Below are 25637 nucleotides of genomic sequence, written 5' to 3'. Positions count from 1 at the left end.
TGATGTGTTTGCACCGGGTCTCTGCATCTAAGGAAGCAGTCTTTCTCCTTGTGAGAAAGTTTGGCCAGAGGAGGCCAAGATAGAGATAGACCAGCATTTGAGCTTTTCCTTCTTGGCTCATTCTTAGTTTGTTGTCTCCCAGTCAGACTGAGTGGTATGAGAGCCCTGTGGTATTCTGGTACCTGCTGGGAAGTGTTCAAAGAACTGTCAGCCAAATGTCCTTTCTCATAGTTGAGTCCAGAAACCTTGGGATGATTGAGGGAAGAGGTTACCTGAGGTGATGCTCTGGGATGAGACTGTTCCGGGCTAAGCTAGCAGAGTCACCCAGGAAAAGGTCCCCTCCCTCAGCCCAACTCACCGAAGAGTCAGCATCCTCAGACCTCAGGTGGTCTGCAATATAGTGCACACCTTCCAGTGCTTTCCGGATCTGAGGTGACAGCAAGATCTCATTCTCCCCCGATGGTGCCATGATCTTGGGCCCTGAGGCTTCCAGGTGCAGACAGTCATGGCCATGGAGGACACCCATGGAAGGGGCTGGGAGGCCTATGCACACACATCTCTTTTCTGCCTCCTCTGCCTCATCCCTCTCTTCAGCATCCATATTGGTCTCTAGCCAGTGATAAGTAGGACTAAGCTTTGGAGCTTGGGGGTCATGGATCTCCATGGGAGGCAGGGGCCTGTTCATCAGCAGCCACCGGGGCACATGGCCTAGCAGGGCCACCCGTACCCAGTGGGGCATGTTGTGGGTGCTGGGGGAGCGGTGGTGCACATTGAGCACAAAGACCGTGATGACGATGGACAGGGTGACGAAGATCATGGTGAAGAGCAGGTACTCGCCGATGAGTGGGATGACCAGCGAGGTGGACGGGATGATCTCAGTGATGAGCAGGAGGAAGACGGTGAGGGACAGCAACACGGAGATGCACAGCGTGATCTTCTCACCGCACTCAGAGGGCAGGTAGAAGACCAGCACGGTGAGGCAGGAGATGAGCACGCACGGGATGATGAGGTTGATGGTGTAGAAGAGAGGCAGCCGGCGGATGACGAAGTAGTAGGTGACGTCGGGGTAGATCTCTGCACAGCAGTCGTATTTCTTGCTGTTGTAGGTGCCCGTGGCGTTGACGATGGCCCACTCTCCACTCTCCCAGTAGTCCTTCAGGTCTACCATCTGTTCCATCTGCTCCAGGTCGATCTTGGCCTTGTCGTAAGTCCAGGAGCCGAACTTCATCTTACAGTTCTGCTGGTCGAAGGGGAAGAAGGTGACGTCGATGCTGCAGGAACTTTTGTAGATGGCCGGGGGCACCCAGTGCACGGTACCCGTGAAGAAGAGGTGGGCCTTGGTCATGTGGGTCACTGCAAACTCCCCATCTGCACTGGGGAGAGGAGAGGAGGTGGGGCCCTGCACACCGCCTCCTCCAGGAAAGTGGCAGCAGGGCACCCCGTAAACAAGGCCAGCTGTGACTGGTGAAGTGGCACATTTCAGTAAGTGTGTGAATCTCTCCTGCCTTTTCAAATACCATAGTTTTAACTGCAAAAGTAAGAATTTAGGGGCTGGAGAGATGGCTTAGCAGTTAAGAGCACTAACTACTCTGTAGAGGACCCGAGTTTAGCTCCCAGCACCCACATGGCAGCTAACAACTATCAGTAACTCCAGTTCCAGGGGATCCAATGCCTCTTCTGACTGCTGTGGGCATTGCATGACACAGGTGCACTTACATACATGCAGGCAATACACTCATATACATAGAATAAAAATAAATATTTAAAAAGAATTTAATTTATTTTTATGTGTATGAGTGTTTAATCTATATGTGTGTAAGTGTACCACAGGCCTGCAACGCCCAGAGAATGTGTCAGATTCCCTGGAACGAGAGTTACAGACAGTTGTTAGTTGCTGTGTGGGTACTGGGAACTGAACCCAGGTCCTCTGCAAGAGTAACCAGTGCTCTTAACTGTTAAGCCATCTCTACAGCCCCAATTTTACCTAATTAAAAAAATTATTGTCATTTTGATATTATATTTGACTGTCATAAATTGCACTTTAAATAGTTTTGCATATTTGATTTGGGGGCAGTGTTTAAGACAGGGTCTCCCTGTAGCTCCTAGACCAGGCTGGCCTTGATCTCATAGAGATCTGCCTGCCTCTGCCTCCCAGGTGCTGGAATTAAAGGCTTGTACCACCATGCCTGGCTAGTTTCACATATTTGAAATCATGAACTATTTGTAATTTTATTCCTTTTATTCAGTTAATATTTTTGAGTGACCTTTTTAATGAAGAGCTCCATACACAGCTCAGGCAGGCCCAGAAGTTGATGGGTGGATTCAAACTTGCAATCTTCCTATTTCAGTTTCCCGAGTGCTGAGATTACAGGTCTGCTCCACCATGCCTGGCTATTGTGATTTTGTTCATTATTTATGGTGGCGGGGAGCAGGGGAGGGGCTGGGATTGAATTTAGAACATCAGACTTGGCAGCACCTTCACCTGCTGAGCCATCTTGCCAGTCTTATAATGACTATTTTCTAGTGTTTTCCCTCACCAATAAATGGAGAATAATATTCAGGAGGGGAAGAGCCTGATTTTTCTACCTGGATCTTTTGCTCCTTGCTCAGAAGGGACCAAGTCTTGGTTGAAGAAACTTCCTGCAGTCCATGGGCCAGCCTCGTCCACTAGGACCTGTACCTGAGGACCATGAGGCATGATCCCTGCCCTCTGGGACCCATAAGCAAGGCACGTTCACAAAACATCACTGCAGGAAAGGCAGTTTGGCAACACCCTAGAGGCATTTGGAGTGCTCAGGAGACCTGGGGAGGCTTCTATTTGAGCTGAGCAGGGTCACTGTGAAGACTGACATTTAATAAGACCTTGACCAGGGTAGGACCTGGTGCCAGATGGGAAGACAGCGATGAAGCAGAGATTCAGTCTCATGAGAGCAAGGAAGAGATTTGGCAGAGGTTGTTGGGGACAGTGGGACACACCTAAGTGGGGAATGTTGAGAGGGGAGGTCGGCCGCATCCTGGGCATATGAAGATCTGCACAGACTCTGGAAACACCAGAATGGTGGTGACCTGCTAGGGAGAACTTCCTGGAAGTCTGAGTCTCTGACTCCCCCTGGGTGCTGGTACAGTCTGGACTTTAAATTCTGTCCCTTCCTCAATTCCTACATTCAACCCAAAACCTGGATGGATAATTTTGGTCATTTTACATAACTACCACTAGATGGCAACAGGCTCCCATTTGGGGAACTGAGTCATGCAATTTCACTGACCCTTTGCCTATTAACCTGTGTGGTAAGAAGGGTACGTGGGTGGGGCACACCCCTCTTTAAATGCCTGCAAGAGTTTGAACTAGCCTTTGCCCTGTTAGAATTTTTTGTGGTAATCAGGTATCAGTGATTAATGTCTTACTAGCAATCTTAAAACTCAGTCCTGTCTGACGCTAGGACTTTGCTTCTGACCTCTCAGACAGAAAGCAACTAGGAGAGTCTGTGGTGCCAGCTCTAGGGCACAGAAAAGGAGGGCAGGGGTGAATCTCACAGCAGTAGCAAACAGCAGGCACTTGACAGTTAGACCTGCCTGCCAGGGGTTTTGACAGACATACTGTGCTATATCCACAGAGCCTATTCATGTCCCAAGGAAGCTGCAGGGCTGTGCCCGCCCCCCTGCCCCCGAGAATCCTGCCTTAGGGAAATAGAACACCAGCACTGCTAAAGGAAAAGCACCGTGTGTTTTCTCTCTTAAAGGGCGACCTGACGGTGCAACAACTTGCTCCAGCCGCATACTGCCGTCCTTCAAAAAACCCACCCCTAGGCATTTATTTGTTTAATGAATATTTGGAAATGGCAAGTCTTTGTCCCACTTAATATGAGGCCGGAGGCTCAATAAATGTTGAGTACAAGTGGGAGACATAAAGGAATAAACAGAAGGGAGAGGGTCTCAGCCAAGCAGGCCAGAAAGACAACAAAGGAGACACCAGGGGGAACCCTGCAGAGTCCACTTTCTTTCCTAGTCCCTCCCAGGACCCAGCACAGCCCTACCAGGACACTGCCCCCCGCCACCACCACCCCGGCTTCCTACTTGTTGTAGAGGACAATGTCGGGGATCCAGATCATCTCAGAGGGGACCCTGAGAGAGGTGATGTTGCCAAAGTCAGCTGGGTTCCAACGCAGCTTGTAGTCACTCCACTCCTGTTCGTGGGGACAGGATGACATCAGAGCACTGCTGTGGTTCGGGGGAGGTGTCTCAAGACCATCTGCACTGAGATGTGGGGCTTAGGTGTCCCCCAGAGGCCCTCACCCAATCTGGCAGTATTGGAAGGTGCTATAACCAGGAAAGGGCTCTGACCTGAGAACCAGGTAAGCTGCCTCAGATAACCAAGCTGTTCTGCTCTGTTTAGCAGCTGAAGTCCTGGCTACACCACACACTTGTCTCCCTTTCTGGGTGCACTGCGCACTCATCCCCCTATCTGGGTACAACGTACACTCGTCCCCAGGCAAACACCTGTGGGCCCTTCATGCATCTGTCATGCACTCACTTATTTTCAGTGCAGGGCTGGCCACAGGCTTACAGTGAAGACAAGGTAGTCACCTGGGACCTCCTAACTGTGCTCTGAGGACCTCCCTGTCCAGGGGTTACAACAGCGAGAGGATGCACTGGGCCCCAACTATGCTCCTATAGAATAGGTCTAAGTGAATCTTACAACCAGACTTTGGGGGTTTTGTTTGTTTTAAAAACAGGATCTCATGTAGCCCAGACTGGCCTCCAACTTGCTATGTAGGTGAAGATGACCTTAAATTTCTGATCCTCTGGCCTCTGCCTTCCAAGCATTGGGATTACAGGTATGAGCTATCCTCTCAGTTTATATAATGCTGGGAGTCAAATTCAGGGCTTCATGCATGCTAGGCAAGTATTCTACCAAACTAGGCTGTGCTTCCAAATCCCCAAAGCAGGGTTCTAACTTTTTCTCTAATCCGTCTGTCAGGTTATTGGGTTCAATCAATATCGGGGCACCTACATCAGGTGGGAGCATGGGAATCCTTTCAGGTATATGGTAGATGAATCACCCCACTTTACAGATGAGGAGAGTGAGGCACTTGAGAGATTTAATAACTTGAGCTGAGCATTTCAGGCTAATTCCAGGCAACAATGGAAGGCCTGGCTCCCACCACAGTGCTCTTACCTCGTCTCCCACTCCAGACAACTGTGGTAACCTAGGATCCAGACCTGTCTCCTCAGAGCATAACTATGTGGCTTTCCAAGTCCCTTTTCTTAGTCTGTCACCATTGGTGTATCTGCACAGACAAGCCTTGTAATCTCTAGTGACTCAGAGGTGAACTGTCAGATGCGGCAGTATTGGTTCAGAGCCTCCCCACCCAAGTATGTAATTTAGAAGGCTGACACCACTCAGGACCCAGTGAGGCAGAAATTAGAAAATAGGGCAGAGCAGGAGGGATACGATAAGGGAGAAAATACATTCTGGCTCTAATCAGACTTCAGTCCCTGATTCTGCCCATGACAGAGCACCACAGGTCTTTGGCTCTCCTTCCTTCCATAGAGAGATGGGATCTAGGTCTCCTCTCCTAAGTCCAGCTGGGCTCCTCTGCTCCCAGGACCAGTGGAATAAGATAAGATTGAGGCCAAACCAATTAGGGTCCAGAAGTGACCATCAGCTACCACATTCTGCCTCATGGGACCCTCATTCAGTGACTTTGGGCCACCAGATAAAATTCCAACAACTCTTCTGTCAGAAAATCACCAGTGAAGAACAGGGAAAGTGTCTAAAAGGGATGGGAGCTCAGCTTTCCAGAACCTTTTAGAGCCGTCCGAACACCCCTGCAAGGGACAGACACATAAGGGAAGCCATCTGAGACAGTTCTCAACAGACTAGCCACTATCAGCCAGATGTCACCAAGTGCCCTCTTAGATGCCCACAAAGTGGACGTTGTCAATGAGATTGAAAAGTCTTTGCTTAAGCCTGTGAGCTCTGGAGTCATTTGTCAGGAGGCATGGACTGAGCCCTCAGGAAAGGAGAAGGATTGGAGCTGGGTGCACCTGGGTGCCCCTTTGTCTGGCTCAGGTACACACTTTTCTCACTGCAAAATGGAAGGGTAAGCAAGCCCTCTTATGGGGCCAGGATGGCACTCCTGTGAGGTCCCAACTGTCCTCCAGGATCTGAGACTATGAAATGCCTGCTTCTTAGGGCCCATGGGTGATTTGAGCAGTGATCTCAGAGCCTGGCCATGCAAAAGCCAGCCCGTGAAGAGAAGCAGCCTGCAGGGGGGGCTGGCTCACACCCTAAACAGGTGCTGATTGTGATTTGTGAATTTAGCATCTTGCTGTTCCTTGACCCTTTAGTGGTCAGGGTCCTAGACCGGGCTTGGGGACTGTGGATGCCTGCCCCTCCTGCAGGGGAGGCCTTACCTGCTTCAGCCAGACATTGGTGGTCATCATTTGGTTTTTCTCATCCTGCAGGGAGCAGAGACAGAGAGCAAGAATAGTTGGAGTAACAAATGAACCAGCCCGGAAGACAGGGTGTATAAGAGGTACTTCCGGGATCCACTCATTGGACACCCAAGCCCAGCCACCCCTCCTGACTGTGCCACCAGCACTCAGACTCCTCAGGATCACACAGACTACTGGGAGGCTCTGGACATGTGTTCTAGAAAATGGTCTGCTGGCAGCTGATGTCCTCAGAGGGGCATGGTGGCAATCAGGGTAACTGCATGCTATGTCTTGAGTGAGCTTGTGGGAGAAGGGCTAGGCTTCATCCAGGGAGGACCATGGGGAGAGAGAGGTGTGCTTAGGGATGATCCCAATGGGGCATGGTGCGAGTACAAGAGGTCAGGCCCACCACATCGATGAGCTGGGCAATAGATAGTCCAAAGCGCACGATGACCACGTCAGAAGTATTGGGCACTGGTCGTGCCCAGCGGTTGTAGCCCCCAAAGAGATGCTTGAAGAGGCGGTCCTCGGCCTGGATGTGGGAGCCTTGCCGAGCCAACACTGGGATGGAGAGAGGAAAGGAGAGGAAGGGTCATGGGACCAAGGAGGTAGCCACGCAAACTCTTTTCTAGTTTCCATCAAAGCAGAGACTCCCCCACCACAACCTCACCTGAGCTCAGTTGACACATCTGTAAATAGGGATGTGAATCCAGAGCCCATCTCAAATCCTGCTGAGTATTCGATAGAATAATGTGTGGCAGCACTTAACATGGCTTGAGGACGCCATACCATCAGAGGTCACTATCAGCGCCTTCCTGACATTAGGTAAGAAGGACTGGAGGGAGAAAGCAGGGAGGGGAGGGAGGGAGGGAGGGAGGAAGGAAGTACCCAGCAGGAAAGCTCAGACCTACAGACCAGTCTCAAGCCAGACACAAGGGGCCCCACAGAGGGCAGGGATACAGGGGGATGCCAGAGGGAGCCCCTCCCCACTGCTGTGAGCCTGGCTGGTGGTGAGCTGCTTTCCTTCCCACTGACTTTTCAGACAAGCCATTAATGTCCACCAGGACATCCTCTCCAGTGGGGAACACCACCCTGAGTTTTTCTTAAACCACAAGCTCTGGCCAGTTCCTATCACCTGGACAAAGCTCTGCAGGACTGGGATTGCTTGTGTCTTTTCCCATCCTCTACATCATAACAGCTTCCCCACTACAGGGCTCTGTTGCCTGAACAGGCAGAGAAAACTCCAGAAAAGCAGCAGCACCATCTGGGACAGAAAGCACAGCAATACAACAGCCATCATGTGTGTTCTGAATACCCACCCTAGACATGTATGTCTTCCACACTCACCTCAGCTTGTGTGTCCCATGCACCTGCCCTAGCCTGTGGGGGTGGGGCACAAGCCTCCTGTGTGCCCACAGCAGCCGTGGCTGGCATACTGTACAGCTTTCCTTTTGCAGATGAGGACACTGAAGCTTGGGGACATTCAAGGTGACACAGATGCTCATACCAGAGCTGTGACAGCCCCTTGCTGCCCTCTCCCTGTGGAACTAGTCAATGACCTTGGATGACCCCTGTAGCCTAGAGGATGCATCGAGTTGGCCTGCAGTGAACTCCTGCTCCCCATGAGGCATAGTCATGAGGCGAAGTCCTGGCAGTGGTGTCTACTCACCTGCTGGCATCAGAAGGAGCCACCAGAGATGGAGCTGCATCAGGGGCTGGAGAGTGGGACGGGAGGGGCCCATGGTTTCAAAGAGTCCTGGCTTCCCTCGGACCCCCGGGAGCTGGCTTCTGGAAGTCCCCATTTCTCCTCTGCACCTGAGCAAGTCCAGGGTGAGGGCTGTTAAGATAATGCATCCACAGACATCTTTGTCTCTCATACTCTATGGAGGTTTGAAAGATGAGCAAATGGGCCTCATCAGGCCTACCTGGAGTGCAGGGCTCCTGGGTTACCAGCTTGACTGATGAAGCAACTTCCTCCTCTTTTTCAGAGTCACATAGCTAAGCTAAGGCAAGACTGAATTTCAGACAGAGAAGGGAACTGGCATCCCTGCTATACCAGCCTTAATGCTTTGTCTGTAAAGTGAGGATAATTACACTGAAAGGTGGTCAGCAGAAGGATGTGGCTACTAATGACAGCGACCCGAAGATGGAGGCAGCAAACACCCATCAGATGAGCAAAGGGTGATGTCGCTAAACAATAGAATAGAATGCAGCCATCAAAAGGAATGAGGGTACTGCTGACACATGTGACAAGGACATGGCAGGGACAAGAACATGCTGCATGAAAGAAGACAGTCACAGAGGAGGACATGTTGTAGGAGTCTGCATAGGGTCAGTGGAGGCCAGGTGAACCTAGAGACAGGGAGCGGATGGGTGGAAGGCAGAGGCATGATCAGCGAGTGGGAAACAGGAGCCACTGCTGTTGGTCATTGGGCCTTTTGAAGTATTAAGAAGGTTCTGGAATGCCATAGTGGTGATGGTTATATAATTCTGTAAAGATACTAAAATTTACCAAATTGCATATTTCAAATTGTGAATTTTATGATGTGAATTATATTTCAAAAACCTCTCTTTTAAAAAAATATTTTATTATTTTTATTTTATGTCTATGCATGTATTGCCTGCATGTATGTAAGTGCACCTGAGTTGTGAAATGCCCTCAGAGGACAAAGGAGGGTGTCAGATCCCCTGGAACTGGAGTTACAGACAGTTGTTAGCTGCTATGTGGGTTCTGGGATTTGAACCCAGGTCTTCTGCAAGAACAGCCAGTGTTCTTAACCACTAATCCATCTCTCCATCCCTCAAAAATATCTCTTGTTAAAAAATGAACATGAAGAGATGGCTCAGCAGTTAGGAGCATTGGCTGCTCTTGCAGCACCACATGGCAGCTAACAGTGATCTGTAACTCCATTTCCAAGGGATCTGATGCCCTCTTCCGGCTTTCATGGGCATTGCATGCACATTTATACATATACATGCAGGCAAAACACTCATAGACATAAAACAAAGAAACATGAACATGCTCTTGATTAATAGGAAGTGCTCACCCTCCACAGACCGTGGGATGATGAGCACAGACACCTAATGTGGGAAGATCCTAGGCATGAGAAAGGCCAACACCAACATGAACAATGATGAACTGTTCAAATGTCTCACATGGTGAAAGATGGAGAAAAGCAGCATTTCTGAGTTAATGCATTGCTTTACATACTTTAGAACACGTCATTAAAATGACATATCGAATACCATTTTTAAAAGTTTACATATTCACAGGCTTGGGCAATGACTATGCTAGTGAAATACTAGCCTTGTTAGTAGAAGGACCTGAGTTCCAACCCCAGTACCTGTACAAAAAAGCTGGGTGTGGAGGCATGTGCTTGTAGTCCCAGCTCTGGGGAGGCAGAGACAGGGGAATCCCCAGGGCTCCCTGGCCAGCCAGCCTAGCCTGATCTACAAGCCCTGGTCCCAGTGAGAGACCTGGTCTCAATAAAAAGGTCAAAAAAGTAGACACTGCCTGAGAAACAATATCTGAGGTTGTCCTCTGGCACACACATCTGCACACGTGCATCTCTGCACACGTAACATACACACATGGTTTTACATACTCAAATTTCCACTCGGGCACTTCGTATGTATGGCCTTGAGACAAAACACTGACTCTCAGTATACACCATAGGCACAGGCTTCCTTCTCAAAGTGATGAGAATGTTCTGGAACTACATAATGGCAATGGTTACACACCATTATGAATATACAGAATGTCACTAACGGTTAGTTTTATATTATATATATATATATATACACAATTTCAAAAGGAGGAGGAAGAGAAGAAGGGCGGGGGAGGAGAGCAGTGCTTTAAACACCGAAATGGCCAGATCCACTTGGGAATCTGGAATCAGAATTGTTACCAAGTGACCCACAACGGTGCTCCTCTTTGGTCCTCATCCTCCCGTCCACCTTGTCCCAGGCATTACCAGCTTCTGCCTCTCGCAATCCCATCACCACTCTTCACTGTGTTCTCCCCTCACCTCACACATGTGAGGGACCTACAAATGTGACTTTGAGTCCTGGCCACATCACCAACCCCACTGGGAGTTCAGCTGATCCATAGATAAGGTGGACCTCCCACAACAGGTACACAGTCCAATGGGGTCATAGGTGCCTGTGTAAACTCCAGAGTACCACAGAGAGGACCAGGCACCAGGCTGCTGCTGTGGAGGTCAAGGCACTGTGACATCTCCAGTGCCATCTCACTGTGACTGTGCAAAGTGGTGGGAAAACGAGTGGGGAAGGGCTTTGATTTGAATGTCAACATGCTGCGATTTCAGGGAATCATTATTCTGGAAGTTCCAGGGCATGTTTGGAAGGTGAGAGCTCCCCTTGCATCAATTTTCCCAAAAAGTTCCAATTCAAGGGCTCATGAGAAATTGACATTTCCATTTGTCCCCCATTCCCTTGAGAGAACACTGCCCTGACCACCAGCCACCTTTCCTCTGGCGCCCCTCTCAGCCTGACCACACCTTTCCTTGCTCTGGCCTAGCTCTCTTACACGTGTATGGCTCTTTCCTGGCGACCCCTCCCCGCTGCAGTGTCCCAGTGAGTAGGTAGAAAAGGCTAGTGATTCCAGAGGGTTGACAGCTCTGGGGAGTCTCCCAGAACAGGGAGAGTGGCAGAGGGACCTGGATGTGGGGAGCAATGCTTACAGATGGCACCACCCTCAGACACCTCTGAGGCCACTTCTGTGCACACACCACATTCGGGCGCAACTGTCTTATAGCAGTGCAACTTATATACACGCATACATACACATTAATCTCCCCCTGTGGACTGTGAATTGTGCATGTGGTTAGTGAGGCACCAAGCAGCCTGGGCCTCCCCAGCAACTTCTGTGGCCGTGGAGAGTAGCAGCTGAATCTAGATTCTGGGATCCTCCTGGGTGCTTTTGCTCATCCCAGAGACTTCATTTTCTGGGAAAGCAATCACGGGCAGCTTGTTTTTATGTTTTGATCTTCCTTTCTCCCAAGTGTGTCTAGGTCACCTATTATCTCGGATTCAAGGATTAGAGGCAATTTTTACTTTTCGATCCTTTTCCACATTTTCCAAGTGTCTGACCATAAACATAATATAAATATTTTTTGTGTAGGTAGCAATATCCATTATGTATTTTCCATGTTTCCCCCTAGCCTCAGGAGATTGGGGTTTACTCAGAAACACACAGACTTGAGATTCTGTTCCTCCATCTAAATAGATGGCAATGATCAGGGTGAATTGTGAGAGGGGAAGTAACTCATGTCCCTGAGAGACATTGATAAACAGAACATGGCCTATGTATATAGTGGAAGACTATACAGCCTTATAAAGGAAGACGAGCCTGACCCATTTACAACAGGACTCAACCTTGAGGACATAATGTTAAATGAAATCAGACAGACACAAAAAGACAAACACTGTTTTCCACTTCCACAAGACACCTGGAGCCACCAGATTCACAGAGACAGAACTAGGAGAGAGGTGGGGAGAGAAGAGATAGTAGCTAAGATGTGAATATCAGCTGGGAACCATGCAAAGGTTCTGGAGAGGATAGAGATGGTCATACAGCCACGTGGCTGTACTTTCCACCACTGAACTGCAGGGTGCAGTTAATCGTGTTACGAATATTTTATCACAATAGTAACAACATCCACTGGGTTCACATGTAATCTCACTAGGGCTGAGACATCTGAATGCCGGACAGAAACTGGGGCAAAGGTGGCAGAGACTCTGGCAAAGAACAGAGGACTAGGATGTCCTGTTGTGACCTCGCTCCTTGAAATGAAGGCTGAGTCTCATTTCACAGCCCACTATGTGGGTTCTCGGTAGAAAAAGCCTCCTATGAAACTTTCCCCAGGGAGAATGGGAGCCCAGGAGAGTTGAAGGGGGAGTCAAGGCTCACCACCAGGCTAGGAAGCATGACCAAGGGAAATATTCACTCCCATAACCTGTTGGCTTATTTTTTGGTGGATTTTTTGCATGTTTATGTGCATATAGTGTGTGTATATATGCAGGTTTCCATGTGTGGGGGCACATGTGTGTGCATGTGCATGCACATATGTATGCATGCATGTGAAGGCCTGAAATTGAAGTCTTCCTCCATCACTATTTACTGAGGCAGAGTCTGTTTGCCCTCACTGAACCCTAAGTTCACTGATTCTTGCTAGTCTAGATATCCAGTTTGCCCCAGACATTCCCATCTCTTCATCCTGCTGGGATTAGAGGTGACTGTCTCACCTGCCTGTCTTTTACATAGATTCTGGGGATTTGAACTCAGATCCTCATACTGGGTGGCAGGCACTTTGCCCACTGAGCCGTTTCCTTGGCTCCTTTATTACTTATTCTCTATTCATTTCTTTTCCCCACGTCATCCTCAGTCAGGATCAACACTGTGCCTGCCAGGTAACAGGGACAGAGAACTGAGTTACTTGTGGGGCACAGAGAAGGCCCGTAGAAAGAAGAATTTGGGGCTGGAGAGACGGCTCCTTGGTTAAGAGCACTGGCTGCTTTTGCAGAGGACTGGGGTTTGATTCCCAGCATCTATATGGCAGCTGACAACTGTTCCTAACTCCAGTTCCAGGGAATCTGGTGGCCTCTTCTGACCTCTACAGGCATTGCACAACACAGGTGCACTTAATATTTTATTTATTATTTTTATTTTATGTGTATGAGTGTATTGCCTGCATGTATGTGAGTGCACCTGTGTTATGCAATGTCACAGAGGTCAGAAGAGGGCTTCAGATTCCCCTGGCACTGGAGTTAAGGATGGTTCATAGCCGCTAGGAATCAAACCTGGGTCCTCTGCAAGAGCAGTCAGTACTCTTAACTGGTGAGCCATCCCTCCAGCCCTGTAAATATATATTTTTTAAAAAAGAAGAGTTCTATATTCTCATCTATCACACATGCCCTGGTATAACGTATCACTTGTTCATTTATTCTCCCCTCTTCTTGATTCCAAAGACATCTAAGGAGGCCCCTAGTTCCCCAGGCTTTTCTTCCAGGCTTTAAGCAGCTCCCCACTTTGGGAAGTTCTTCCCTGAGTCTGATTCTGTGAAAACATCTGAGAGGCTAGAGCTAAGCTGAGCTGAGCTGAGAGACCCTGGAGGAGGTGGCTTGCCCTCTGTCCATCTCGATCCTTTTCTCTCTTCCTTCCTCTCTACCTTGGGGGACCTCAGGAGTCCCAGGCCTGTGAATTTACCTGCACATGCTGGTGCCTTAAGCATCACCTCACTTCCACTGTCATAGCCACCTGGGAGCTATATAATTCAGTTCCTTATATTGAGCATCCCACGGGCATGAAGACCCTGTCCTCTTGTTAGTGCAGGAGAGGACCATCCCAGGGTCTCCCTTGACACTAACCCCTAGAAAGTCCTCCTGAGAACAAACTGCACAGATGGCCCCCTAGGTTTACAAAGCACTTTGGTACTTTTGATCTCTTGAGGACTCACATCACCCCTAGGAGGGAGCGGAGAAGAAGTATTAATTAGTATCTCTTAGACGTAAATTAAAAGGCTTGTGCTCAGAGAAATTAGTTGGTCTACCCTAGTTCACACAACTTAAAAAGAAAAAAAAAACCTGGGAATCAAGCTCAAGTCTTCGGTTTGTAAATTATAAACTGAGATGGTGATATATTGTGGCCTTTAATCACAGGGGTAAACGTGCAAGCCACTCGGCCAGCACTTGACTGTGTTCTATAAACGCTGGCACTGGGACTGTCACTCCCAAACCACTACCATAACTGAGGTCTTTGAGAGAGAAAATATCTATATCCAAGCCAGGCTCATCTGGATTCAAGGTTCTAGAATGTTCTTTTATATGCAGATTAGTAACTTCTTTCAACCAATACCATGGAGGCAAATTCCAAGGCTATGTTCTGATTCACCTTTTAACTAAGTGCATTACATAGAAGATTCACTTCCCTTATAAATGAGAACAGGGATGCAGGCGTGCTAAAGTTGTACTATTTAGAGATTCAAGGAGAAATGTCCAGCCTGCCTGGAGGAATGTGCAAATGAGGTACAACAGTCTGCTCCAGAGAATGTGTTCCTGTGAGCTTTGCATCCTTTGTAATTAGCCCACTGTGATCATTTCACTAATTTGTCACCAGAAGCCAAAGGATAAATTGTTCCAGGCAATTGGCAGTAATTAGAATAACCTTCCACGATTAAAGATATTTAAAGCAAAGGCTCTGGACTCCAAGTTCCAACATGGCTGGATTAGCATTTTGGGATAGGGATGACAGTAGAGTGATATTCCTGTTAGGTCTGAGTAAATGGGGTGCAGAGAGGAATCTGCACATCAAACAACAAGGACAACAAAAATCCTATTATATGTGTGAAGTGCTCAGACATGAACATTCCCACTGGGGTGATGGTCAACAGGGTCCAGACCACCCTCCCTATCCCCTGTACCAACTGCAGCCTCTGTCGTCCATCTGGATCCCAGTTCCATTGAAGCCAGGGTAACTCGGACCTCTTCCCTCCCCACTCACCTCTGCAGCCACCAGACTATAGTGTAGTCTTCAGAAGTACCATCTCTTGCCCCCAAACCTACTTAGATTCTCTTTTCTCCACCGATATCCAGAAACCCCACATCCCACACCAAGAGCAGAGAGTCCCAGTCTAACTCCTGCCCCCAAAGAGATCCCCTGATTAGAGGAAATGATACTGGTTGTTATTCCAAATAATTCTCACTCAAGTGCTTCAGGGGTGGACAGCACACACCTTGCTTCTATATGTGCACTGCTCAGTGACCTGATCATCACAGGAGCTTGACCTCTCAAGGTGGGGGAGAATCTTGAAGGTCATGTGCTCTACCGCACCAGCTGATGCAGCATCCTGTCTACCAGTTTCCAGCCTTGATCTACCCCAGCCTTGGAGGACTTGAACCTTCCAAGTCAGTAAACTGCATGTGTGTCTGTTAGTCTAATTCATTTAAGCACATAGAATATTTATCAAATGAACAAATAAATGAGCAAAAGAGAGATTGATAGTGGTATTCAGTACCGTAAAGCCAGTACTCCAAGGCTGAGTTACCCACATCCACACAGAGGCACTGCCTTCACAGTGCTCCGACTGAATCCAGAAGTGACAAACAGGGGGCTGATTTTTTCCTAGGAGCAAGTGACTTCCAGCATTCTGGCAAGACCCTTTCCTAAGTGCCCACGAGTTGCTAACATCCCTGTGAGCTCACACCTATAGTCACCCCACATCCTTAGCACCCCAGTGCAAGCCTTGGGGACAGTTTGCTTACCTGCACTCATTGAAGAAGACAGGCCATTCAAGGGATGCGGAGAACCAGCCAGCTTGGAGATCGAGGGCAGCTGACAAGTCCCCTCAGACACAGAGTGGCAAGTGCAGAATGGAACTCGGTCACCTCATCAAATAGATGCAAAAACTTGAGGGTTTAGGAGGCACTGTTGAAATGAGGGATGAGGATAGGTAGACAAGTTGTACAGAATGGTCTGTTTTCCTGGAGCTATGCAGCCCCTGGAGACAGAGATGACTTCATGCAGCAGCTGCTGAGGAGGATGTTCTGCCTGGAGAGCCACCAGCACCAGGGCTCCTGTAGGTCAAGCCCAAGTCTGGCCCCGGGAGGGACCGCTGGCATGCAAACACAGACTCTCTCTCTCTCTCTCTCTCTCTCTCTCTCTCTCTCACTCACACACACACACACACACACACACACACACACACACACGAGTGCATGCACAACCTCTCTGGAAAGGAGAAGGAGGAGGAGCCTATGACTATTCAGCCTGTGTCCAGCAGAGACAGATGCAGCGCTGGCTTCCCTCCAGCCAGCCACTATGATGCCTTGCTCCCTGCTCTGAAGTAATCTGGGCTCCAGGGTCACCACCTAAAGATGTACAGCTGTCAGCAATGGGGCCAGCAGTTCTCTTCTTCCCTTCTCGTTTGCAGGACATCTGCTCCCTGCAACTATAGTCTGCAAAACTAACAGGGCTCTGCCCCTGCCTGGTTTGCTGTGGGCCTGTCCAGTCCCCACCCCCCTTGTAGGCAATGGATCTCCATTTCTATTTTCTGGAGATGCCAGATTGTCATCCTCCAAATCCACAAGGCGACCTCGTGTGCCTGTACAAACTATAGAGTACCATAGTAGGGGTTCTGCACATTGGTGCCTGTAATTTCAACAGCATCTGCTGACTGGCCCCAGCTTTCCCATGCTTTGCCTTTTGCCTCCCTACTGCTCCGTCCCCTCAGCTTCCCAGTAAGCTGATTCCCATCCTAGTAACTCTGAGCTCTGCCTCCACATTGAGCTACTCACCACTCAGCTTTCTGATTTTGATAAAGGTGAAGCTCTTAGATGTGGACTGCCAGGTTTAATTTCTCAGCCTGCTCATTCACAGCTGTATGATCTCAGGCAAGTCTCTAGACTTGTGCCTTGGTGTCCTTGTAGGTAAAAGGAGGATGCAATGATGGTTCCTACTGGATAGACTTTTTATGGAGAATAGATGAGTTACTTTAAGCACTGTAAAGTGCTTACCACCGTGGAACTGTCCGTGACACTTACACACACATACATTTGCATGGATGACATTTGCTCATGTGTGCTTGATTGCTGGTATCTTTGACAAAAGGTAAAAGATATAAAACACACAAAATCATGAAACAGTCATATTCTAATTAAAATGCTACCACTTCACCCTCTTTGCATATGCAAAAATAAAGTTAGATTGCATGCATTCTCCATCTGGGAACTGGAAGATGGGAGGAAGGAAGGGATAAATGGAAGGAGGGAAGGAGGGAGAGAGGAGGGAGGGAGGGAGGGAGGGAAAGAAGGAAGAGGGAGGAGGAAGTTGAAGAAGTTATCAGATTATATCAGTCAAGATTCCTGGCTGCAAGCAATAGAAACCATTTCCATTAAACAGAAAATGAAGCCATGGGTATTTGCAACTGTACTTACAGAACTACAGGACCTGCTTGGAGAACAGGTGCATCAGCCCCACCCAGCCCAGATCAGCCTGGTCTCTGGACCAGCTGCTGCTGCAGAACTGGGCTCCAGACCCCATAGTGTTGCCGGAGCTGCCGTCCCTGAACACCAGCCACCTCTGCTGCTGCCACCACAGTTAATCCTTGATTCTTCATGCTGGCTCCTCACACAAAGGTCAGGACAGATGCATCTGATTAACCATGTGCCCATGAACTAGATGTGAGGAAGGCTGAGGAGCTGGAGTCTGGGTTTGGGGGCTTCTATGTGGAAGGTGGGCTCTGCCACCTTCAATAGTAGGGGAAGAGATTTCTAAAACATGTAAAAAGAGTGCAAATGCTGGGAAGATTCCACCCCCCCACACACACACTCCAGTGCTTTGTCTCCTATGTGGATATACACTCTGGCTTCCATAATCATCTGAGAACCATTCATGACTGCTTGTTCTCTCTACCCAGAATTTGTTAGAATCAAGCCTGGTAAGACACACAGGCACAGAAATGGAAGCACTCAAGGAAGGGGTGCACAGTCACAGATCCCTGGAAACAGGAGACACAGCATACCAAACAGAGCTACACAGGGAGCACTGGGGTCAGGAGGAAGAAGGTGCAAAGGAGAAGGTTCTTGATTTGTGCACCACACCCTACTGAACCACACTGCTGCCCCTTTTGTCCTGATTGGCTTTAAATGTCAACTTGATACAACCTAGAATTATCTGGGAAGAGAATCTCAAGTAAGGAATTGCCTAGATCAGACTGGCCTGTGGGGGATATGTCTGTGGGGGATTGTCTCGATTGTTCATTGATGTAGGAGGGTCCAGCCCACTGTAGGTGGTACCATTCCCTAGGCAGGTGGTCCTGAACTGTGTAAGAAAGCTAGCTGAGCATGAGCCTCTCTGCCAGTCAACAAGCAGCAACCTCAATAGTTCTTGCTACACTTCTTTGTCTGTGAAGTGAGTTCATTTGCCAGAGGTAACACTGTGCAGAAGACTAAGTAGGCCTGACTTCAGGTTCCTGACTTGACCCCTTAATTACAAACTGTGACCTGGAACTGTAAGCCAAATAAACCATTTTTCTACTCAGTCTCTTTTTGTCAGGATATTTTATCACAGCAACAGAGATGGATTTTAGGGGAGATTTAACTTTGGTCATTAGCTTAGTTCTGTGGGATATGGACACCAAATAGAGAGGTGTCCAGGAAAAAGCTTCAACCAGATTCCTCCCACCCCAACATTTCCTTGCCTTTCTATCCTGCCTCTAAAGGAATTAATGAGGCCAACTTGCTAGCAGGTGAGGGATTAGAACCCTTCAGCTCTGACAGCACATGCAGAGTTCAGGGCCTGTCACTGGTGCCCACTGGCAGTGGATGGCAGGAAGGGATTGGAGGGTGGTGAATGAATTCACCCTTTAAGCCAGAGCAAGAAGAACAGTTTATTAAGTCTATTCAAGATGGAATCAGGCCATGATGATCTAGCCATGCAGTCAGAGCCATACACACAAGAGTCATTCAGATCAGAGTCACACAGATCAGGGCCATGTAAATTAGAGCCATGCAGATCAGGCAATGCAGATCAGGTTATCCAGATTGGGGCACATAAATTAGGGCCCTGCAGACAGAGACATGCTGATCAGGGCCATGTGCATCAGGTCTATGCACATCACAGTCATGAAGATCAAGACCATGCAGATGCAGATTAGAGCCTTGCAGATCAAGGCCATGCAGATCAGTCATGCAGAAAAGAGCCATGCAGACCAGGGTTGTGCAAATAAGGGCTATTAACGTTGGCTGATTAATGTTGGCAGCATCCCAAGGTTAGCAGTTTGGGATTCCTGGGCCATGATGTGCAAATTCCCCTTTTGGGACCAGCTTCATTTTCTAGTCTGTTATTAATGGGCTTCCCTTCACAAAACTTACCACATTGTTCTACACTGTCTTTGATGGTGGCCCTAAGTCTTATGATCTCCTTATAGACATGGCATTGACTTTACTCACTGCTTTGAGAGGGAAGGAACTCACCCTGGTTCTTCCTTCAGCAGACCAATGATGATAATATGTCATGCACTGAAAAGTTTCCTATTAGTCAATTTTCTGTCACTGTGATGAAATGCTTGAGATAAATAACTTATATGGAAGAAAGGTTTATTTTGGTTTCAGTCCCTGGTTGGTTGGCTTTGTTGTCTTTGGGCCTGTGGTAAGGCAGTAGATCATGGTGGGAGCACATGGTGGAGGAACTGCTCACCTCATGGATGCTGACAGGCAAAGAGAAGCAGGTCATTCACTCTAGTGACCAACCTTCCATTAGACTTTACCCTTTAAAGTTCTGCTACCTCTCAGGCACCCCATGCTGGGGACCAGGACTTTAAAACATGGACTTGGGGGCTGGAGAGATGGCTCAGTGGTTAAGAACACTGGCTGTTCTTGCAGAAGACCCGGGTTTGAATCTCAGCACCCACATGGCAGCTAACAACTGTCTGTAACTCCAGTTCCAGGGGATCCAACAGCCTCTTCTGTCCTCTGCGGGCATTGCACGACACAGGTGCACTTACCTACATGCAGGCTCTACATGCATACACATAAAAATAATAAATAAAATATTTTTTTAAAAAAGGGAAAAAAAACATGGACTTGAGAGGGGGACATGTATGCAAAACATAGCATTTCTATAACTCAAATCTCAATACCCAAGGTTCAAAGCACTTACACCCCTTGTAATTAGGCCATCTCAAAGCCTTGGGAAAAAATGTATCTCCAGTGCCCTTTTATATCAGGAGGAAGGCAAGCAGGTCTCACACATGAAAATCCATTCCAAAATTCTTGTGTGGGTCTCTCTGTGTAATTACTGTTTTCTAGTATCACATCTTCACTCTGCATGGACAAAGTCAGCAAACTTAGTACCATGTATAGCTGTTCATTATGTTTATATTTGTGCTTTCTGTGGGACTTGTGTGGAGATCAGAGGACAACTTACAGGATTTGGTTCTCTCCTACCATGTGGGTCCTAGGGATTGAACTTAGGTCCTTGGGTTTAGTGGCAAGCACCTTTATCTGCTGAGCTATCTTTCCATGCCTACATGTAGCTGCTCAAACACGTAGATTAACCCCAAATCTTTAGAAAATACACATGTATAAGTCAACCAAACCCTCCTGGTCTGGTACCTTAAAAATTCAAGGATTTACACAGTCACTAACCTAGGGACAGCAAGATTTGGGGTGTTTGTGTCTCCTTGTAACCTGCCTGCTGGGATATATGGGGATCTGGCTGTAGCTCAGTGTAGAGACTCAGGTCTGTAAGTGGGTGACAAAATGAATGAAGGCAAAGGACTCAACCCTCTGGTGGGGAAGAGTGCTCTGTATTCCAAGGCAGCGTTCTTTTATACTTTTTTATACTTTTACAAGCAGGAATTACATGTAAAGATACAGATCAGTCCAGAAGCAAAGTACAATAAGCAATTCTTCTTGTGCTAACCATTCAACTATGCAAAAACATGTTTTCCCAGACTATAGTATGAAAACAGCAAATATACACTCAGCTCTTTCTTTAATGATTACATATTAGGGCAGCGTTCTGCCATTTCTTAAAAAGGCGGTGTTCCACCAAGTCCAGTAAATATCCTTGTTCTCAAGAGATGCCCAGACTTCATCCACATCCGGACTTAACCTCTTCCAAACTGTTCTCCTTCAGTTCAGGTTTAGAATAGGAAGGGATGGTGGGAAGAATTTTGCTGTACCTGGTATATCTTTCAGGTAAGGTGGTTATGGGATTTCAGCTAAGGCTAGAATACTCATGTCAGACAAAGAGCAGCAGCTTTTGGTGTCAAGAGTCACTCTTCCTGGAAACCTCTCCAGTTCTTGAAGCCTCATTTCTCCCCAGGTAGAGCAAGGTATTAAACTGATGCAATAAACGGACAGATCATAGAATCAAAACATGAACATGGATGTTAGCCACCTGGACGTTGCTGCCCCTCGTTTCCAAACATACCTCCAATGTAGTTCTCAAAACGCTTCTTCAAGACATGCACAATGTTAGATTTTCTCAGTTGCAAGCCCTAGAAAAACACGTGAGAAGATGAGAGGACGCTGGCTTCTTGCCTTTTCTGGCACAAGTATAGAGGTAGGACTGCAGGCACCACCTGGCCAATTGTTGGTTTGCAAATAGGATAATCCCATCAAGAGGTAACTGAGAGGGTTGTCTGTGTGCCCAGCTTGCGTTGCCAGAAGATAGACTGGTCATTGTGGCAGAAGAAAAGACAACAAGGACATGGGCACCAGCGTGAGTTGACGAGGCCTGAGGTCAGTCAATTGTCCAATTTCCTCAATGGGAGCAAGAAAAAACACAGCTGAGATTAAGAGTCCTGGGAACTTGGAGAGAAGGGCATGTGCATGGGCTTCTGGAAGGAGAGGTCACACTAGAGCGAAATAATAGTGAAACAGGTAGGCAGGGAGTGGTGCAGGCTGATTATGTGATATTAATGTCGTGTGTCTCAGGGGCTCTGGGAACAAGGATGGGGATTCAGAAACTCATCCACTCCCCTCCCACATCCCCAGGGGCACAGGGCAGGAAGGAAGAAGACAGCACAGCATCTGAGACTACAGAGGAAGCAGGGGCCTCAAGTAAGAGCCACAGGTCAGGTAGAAAGAGGGAGGGAGGGGAAGAGAGGGGGATGAAGAGGTGGGAGGGGAAGGGACATGGGAAGGAGAAGAGGGGGAAAGGGGAGAGGGGAAGAAAGGGAAGGGAGGGCTATGGAGGACTGAGGATAGGGGAAGAAAGAGGAGGGGAGGGAAGGGGAGAGGGGAGGGAGGAGAGGAGGGAAAGGAAAGAAAGGAGAGGTCAAGGATATATAGTGGATTTTACCAATCATGAGCCTGAAGCCCCAGAAGGCAAGATGAGTTTCATAAGACACCACAGAAAGGTTTGGTGTTGCTACAGAGTAAGGAGTGCCTTTGCAGCTGACAGAGTATTCCGTGAGAGCCCTTGGAAGCATGGAGAACCAAGCTTGGAAAACAAGCAAGAGTAACAGCCAAAGCCAAAATCAGAACACAGGACCAGCCCCATGAGGACACTATTGCTGCTGCTGCCGAGTGCTGAGGCCATGGGGCCTGCATCACCTCTGCCAGCACCACAGCCCCTGAAACTACCATTCAAGACCCTTTTCCATGCCCCCTTTGGCTTAGCAGGTCCCAGACAAAGTCTGAGCCAAGCTCACAGACATTCACCCTAGATTCATGTCAGGCCAGAAAACAGTGAATTCTATGGTCCAAGTGGCTCTTCTATCAAAATTCATGGGTTTGTATCTGACCTATATCTGTTTTAGAGTGTTTTTGTTTATAGCCCCAGAATTTTCTTTCAGGCATATAAGCAGAAAGGGAGTTATTAAAGATATTAATAACTCTTAGAGGCTTAAGGTAGATGAGAGAAACTGGTTTAGAAACCCTAGTGCCAGAGTCTGTTGAGATGACTCAGCAGGTAAAGGTGCCTGCCAGCAAACCTGCCAACCTGAAATTAGTCCCCAGGACCTACCTGGTAGAGGGAATAGAAACTCTACCATCCTCCAGAAACCACCAAAGAGCAAATCACACCACAGTGAAGTTTCTATAAGGTGACCAGGGGCCACCCCAGGGACCAGACTAGGGAAGGTCTGTCTCTTGTCATTACTTCCATCCCTGGGAGAAAGTTCCAGCACATCTCCCTGTTTCCTCAGGCTGCCCATGCCTGTTCCCACTCTCGGATAAGGACACCTGACTGACAGAGCTCATGTCACCTGACAATCTCAAGGGAGTCTGGGAAATACAGCATTTGTAAGTTCTACCATGAGAACATAGAACAGACTCTGAGAACTATCACAGGTGGGGAGAAGTTGTTTCAAGGATATTGATACCCTGAATGATGGTGGGGGCTAGAGCCTTCTATATGGAGGAGACGCTGGGAGGCTGCAATATTGACTAACAAGAGAAATGACGCAGTCACCAGAAACATTCCGAATCTCACTCTAGAAGCAACTGGCCATGATTTGAATTCAACATTGCATTAAAATGAAATCTCCTTGGTGACCCTTTTTGTCTGCCACCCTTACAGATAAATCTGATGCATGCAACAGTGTCTGGCACACAGCAAGCAATTTCTATATATTTGTTGAGTGAACTAAAGAAATCCATTTAACACATCAAAAGAAGACAGAATGTGGGTTTAGAGAACTGGGAGAGGCAACTTAAATTTGAACTGAATTCAAATACCCACAGGGAGAAGTCACAATGTAAACTCCTGGCGCTGTCTTTAAGAGTAAAACAAAACAAAACAAAACAAAAGTGTAAAATACGGTTTTTAAAATCAAGCCAGGATGAGCATGGTGGCACACGTCTTTAAACCCAGCACTCAGGAAGCAGAGGCAGGGGGATCTCTGTGAGTTCAAGGCCATCTGGGGCTACTGGGAGACCCTGTCTCAAAAAGACAAAAAAAAAAAAAAAAAAAAAAAAAAATCAAGCTGGGAAGCAGATGTCTAGAAGGAGGTAGGGGCATCAGGAAATCAAAACAGAACCTAATGAGTTGGGCCTGCCATGCCAGCTACCCTGGAGTGTGAGGTGGGGGATCACATGTTCAAAGCCTGGCTGGGCTAGAGAATGAACTCAAGGCCTTCCTGGACAACTTAGTGAAACCCTGTCTCAAGAGTGAAGAGGGCTGAGATGCTGGTCTATGGAGAGTGCCGGCCCAGCATGTGGAGATCCTGGTTTTATCCCCTTGGCTGCCAAACCTAACGAGCTCTATGTGTGTTTGGAAAATAATGACTGATGCTGTGTGTCATTTATATTGCATTAGCCGGGTTTTGTGATTTCATGATACTACCTAAAACTTAGTTCATAAATATTAAAACTCTCAGACACGAGGACTAGCATTTTAATCTCAAATCTGCCCGGGTGCACTGAATTTCCATCTATACCCCCATGCCTTCAGTAGCTCAAAACACAGAGGACGCATTGACCCAAATGTGACCCACAAGAGTGCAGTGATACGTAATTGAGTCCTTTAATCTGCTTATGAAATTTAGCTTTGCAATGCACAGAGTGTTACAACATACTGTGGAGTTGAGATGATTATTATAAAATAAACAAAAGGCTGGAATGACAACATAAAGCTTTCTCAGAACTGCATTAGTCAGGGTTCTGTAGAGGAACAGAACTGACAGGGTGAATATATGTTAAAAGAGGATTTATTACATTGGCTTACATAGTGTGTGGTTGGAGTGGTCTGACAATGGCTGTCTAACACTGGTGAGGTTGAGAACCGTGTAGTTGGAGGCTGGGTACCTCAGCAGACCCATCTGGTGCTGAAGGCCTGGAGGATTCCCAGAGAGCTCCTGATTGGAAGCCCAGAAAAGCTGGTTCTAATAACAGTGAAGGAATCAACAGTAACAAGGTAGATGAACTCACCAGCAAGAGTGAAAGGCAAACAAGCAAACAGCAAAGCATTCCTTCTTCCCCATCCTTTTATCTGGGCTGATCCAAGAAGGTACTGCCCATTAGGGTGGGTGTTTCCACATAAATTAAGGCAGTTTAAACAATCTCTCACAGACAGGCCCACAGGCTGATCTGATTTAGGAAATGGCTCACTGAGACTCTCTTCTAACTATGCCCAGTTGATAATCAAAGTCAACCATCATAACAGCCAAGGATGATTCTCATTTGAAAGTGCAATTTAATATTTCAAAACTTCATGCTTTTCTTTTCAAGAGGGCATTTATGAAGCCCAGTTTTGTAGGCATGTTTTTCCTCTTTGCTTTGCAACTTTACAAACATATTTATGGATTAATAAGTAACACTCTACCAGTTAGAATACAGACATGGGCAACAGAAATCACTGTAGTTATTTCAGACAGTGTGGGAGATAGGCTTGAGCCTAGGTTAAAAGTCTTAATGACAGCCATACAGCAGGCCCGAGGCAATGGCCCAACCATTGGAGCCACAAGGAACACCTTGTGATGTTTGCTCCCATTGGCAGATCATGAGACTGATGCCTAGAGCTCGCCACTCCCTAATCACCACCCTTGAGATTCCAAGATACAACACTTAGATATTGCAATAGCCTGGGTCACATGGTTCCCAGGAATCCAGGCTCCTCGCAGGAAACCTAAACCTAAGTAATCTGAAACCTATTGTCTTAGTTTGTTCTTCATTGCTGTGACAAAATACTCTGACCACTACCAACTTGGGGAGGAAAGGGTTTATTTAGC

General features: G+C 47.7%; 1 protein-coding gene across 1 annotated transcript; it reads right to left on the bottom strand.

Annotated features, from left to right (window-relative positions):
- Positions 1-268: 268 nt before the first annotated feature.
- On the bottom strand, positions 269-8180 carry LOC103730029 (neuronal acetylcholine receptor subunit alpha-2). The gene is made up of 5 exons (XM_008828168.1): positions 8108-8180; positions 6848-6999; positions 6418-6462; positions 4075-4184; positions 269-1373 (listed from the first exon to the last, which is right to left on the bottom strand). Exons 1-5 carry the CDS (start codon positions 8178-8180, stop codon positions 269-271), a joined length of 1485 nt encoding a protein of 494 aa, XP_008826390.1.
- Positions 8181-25637: the final 17457 nt, after the last annotated feature.

Source organism: Nannospalax galili, unplaced genomic scaffold (genome assembly GCF_000622305.1).
Source record: "Nannospalax galili isolate Female #2095 unplaced genomic scaffold, S.galili_v1.0 scaffold612, whole genome shotgun sequence".
NCBI classification, from domain to species: domain Eukaryota; kingdom Metazoa; phylum Chordata; class Mammalia; order Rodentia; family Spalacidae; genus Nannospalax; species Nannospalax galili.
Note: the sequence above shows the minus strand (reverse complement) of the source record. Positions and strands in the feature narration are given on the sequence as shown.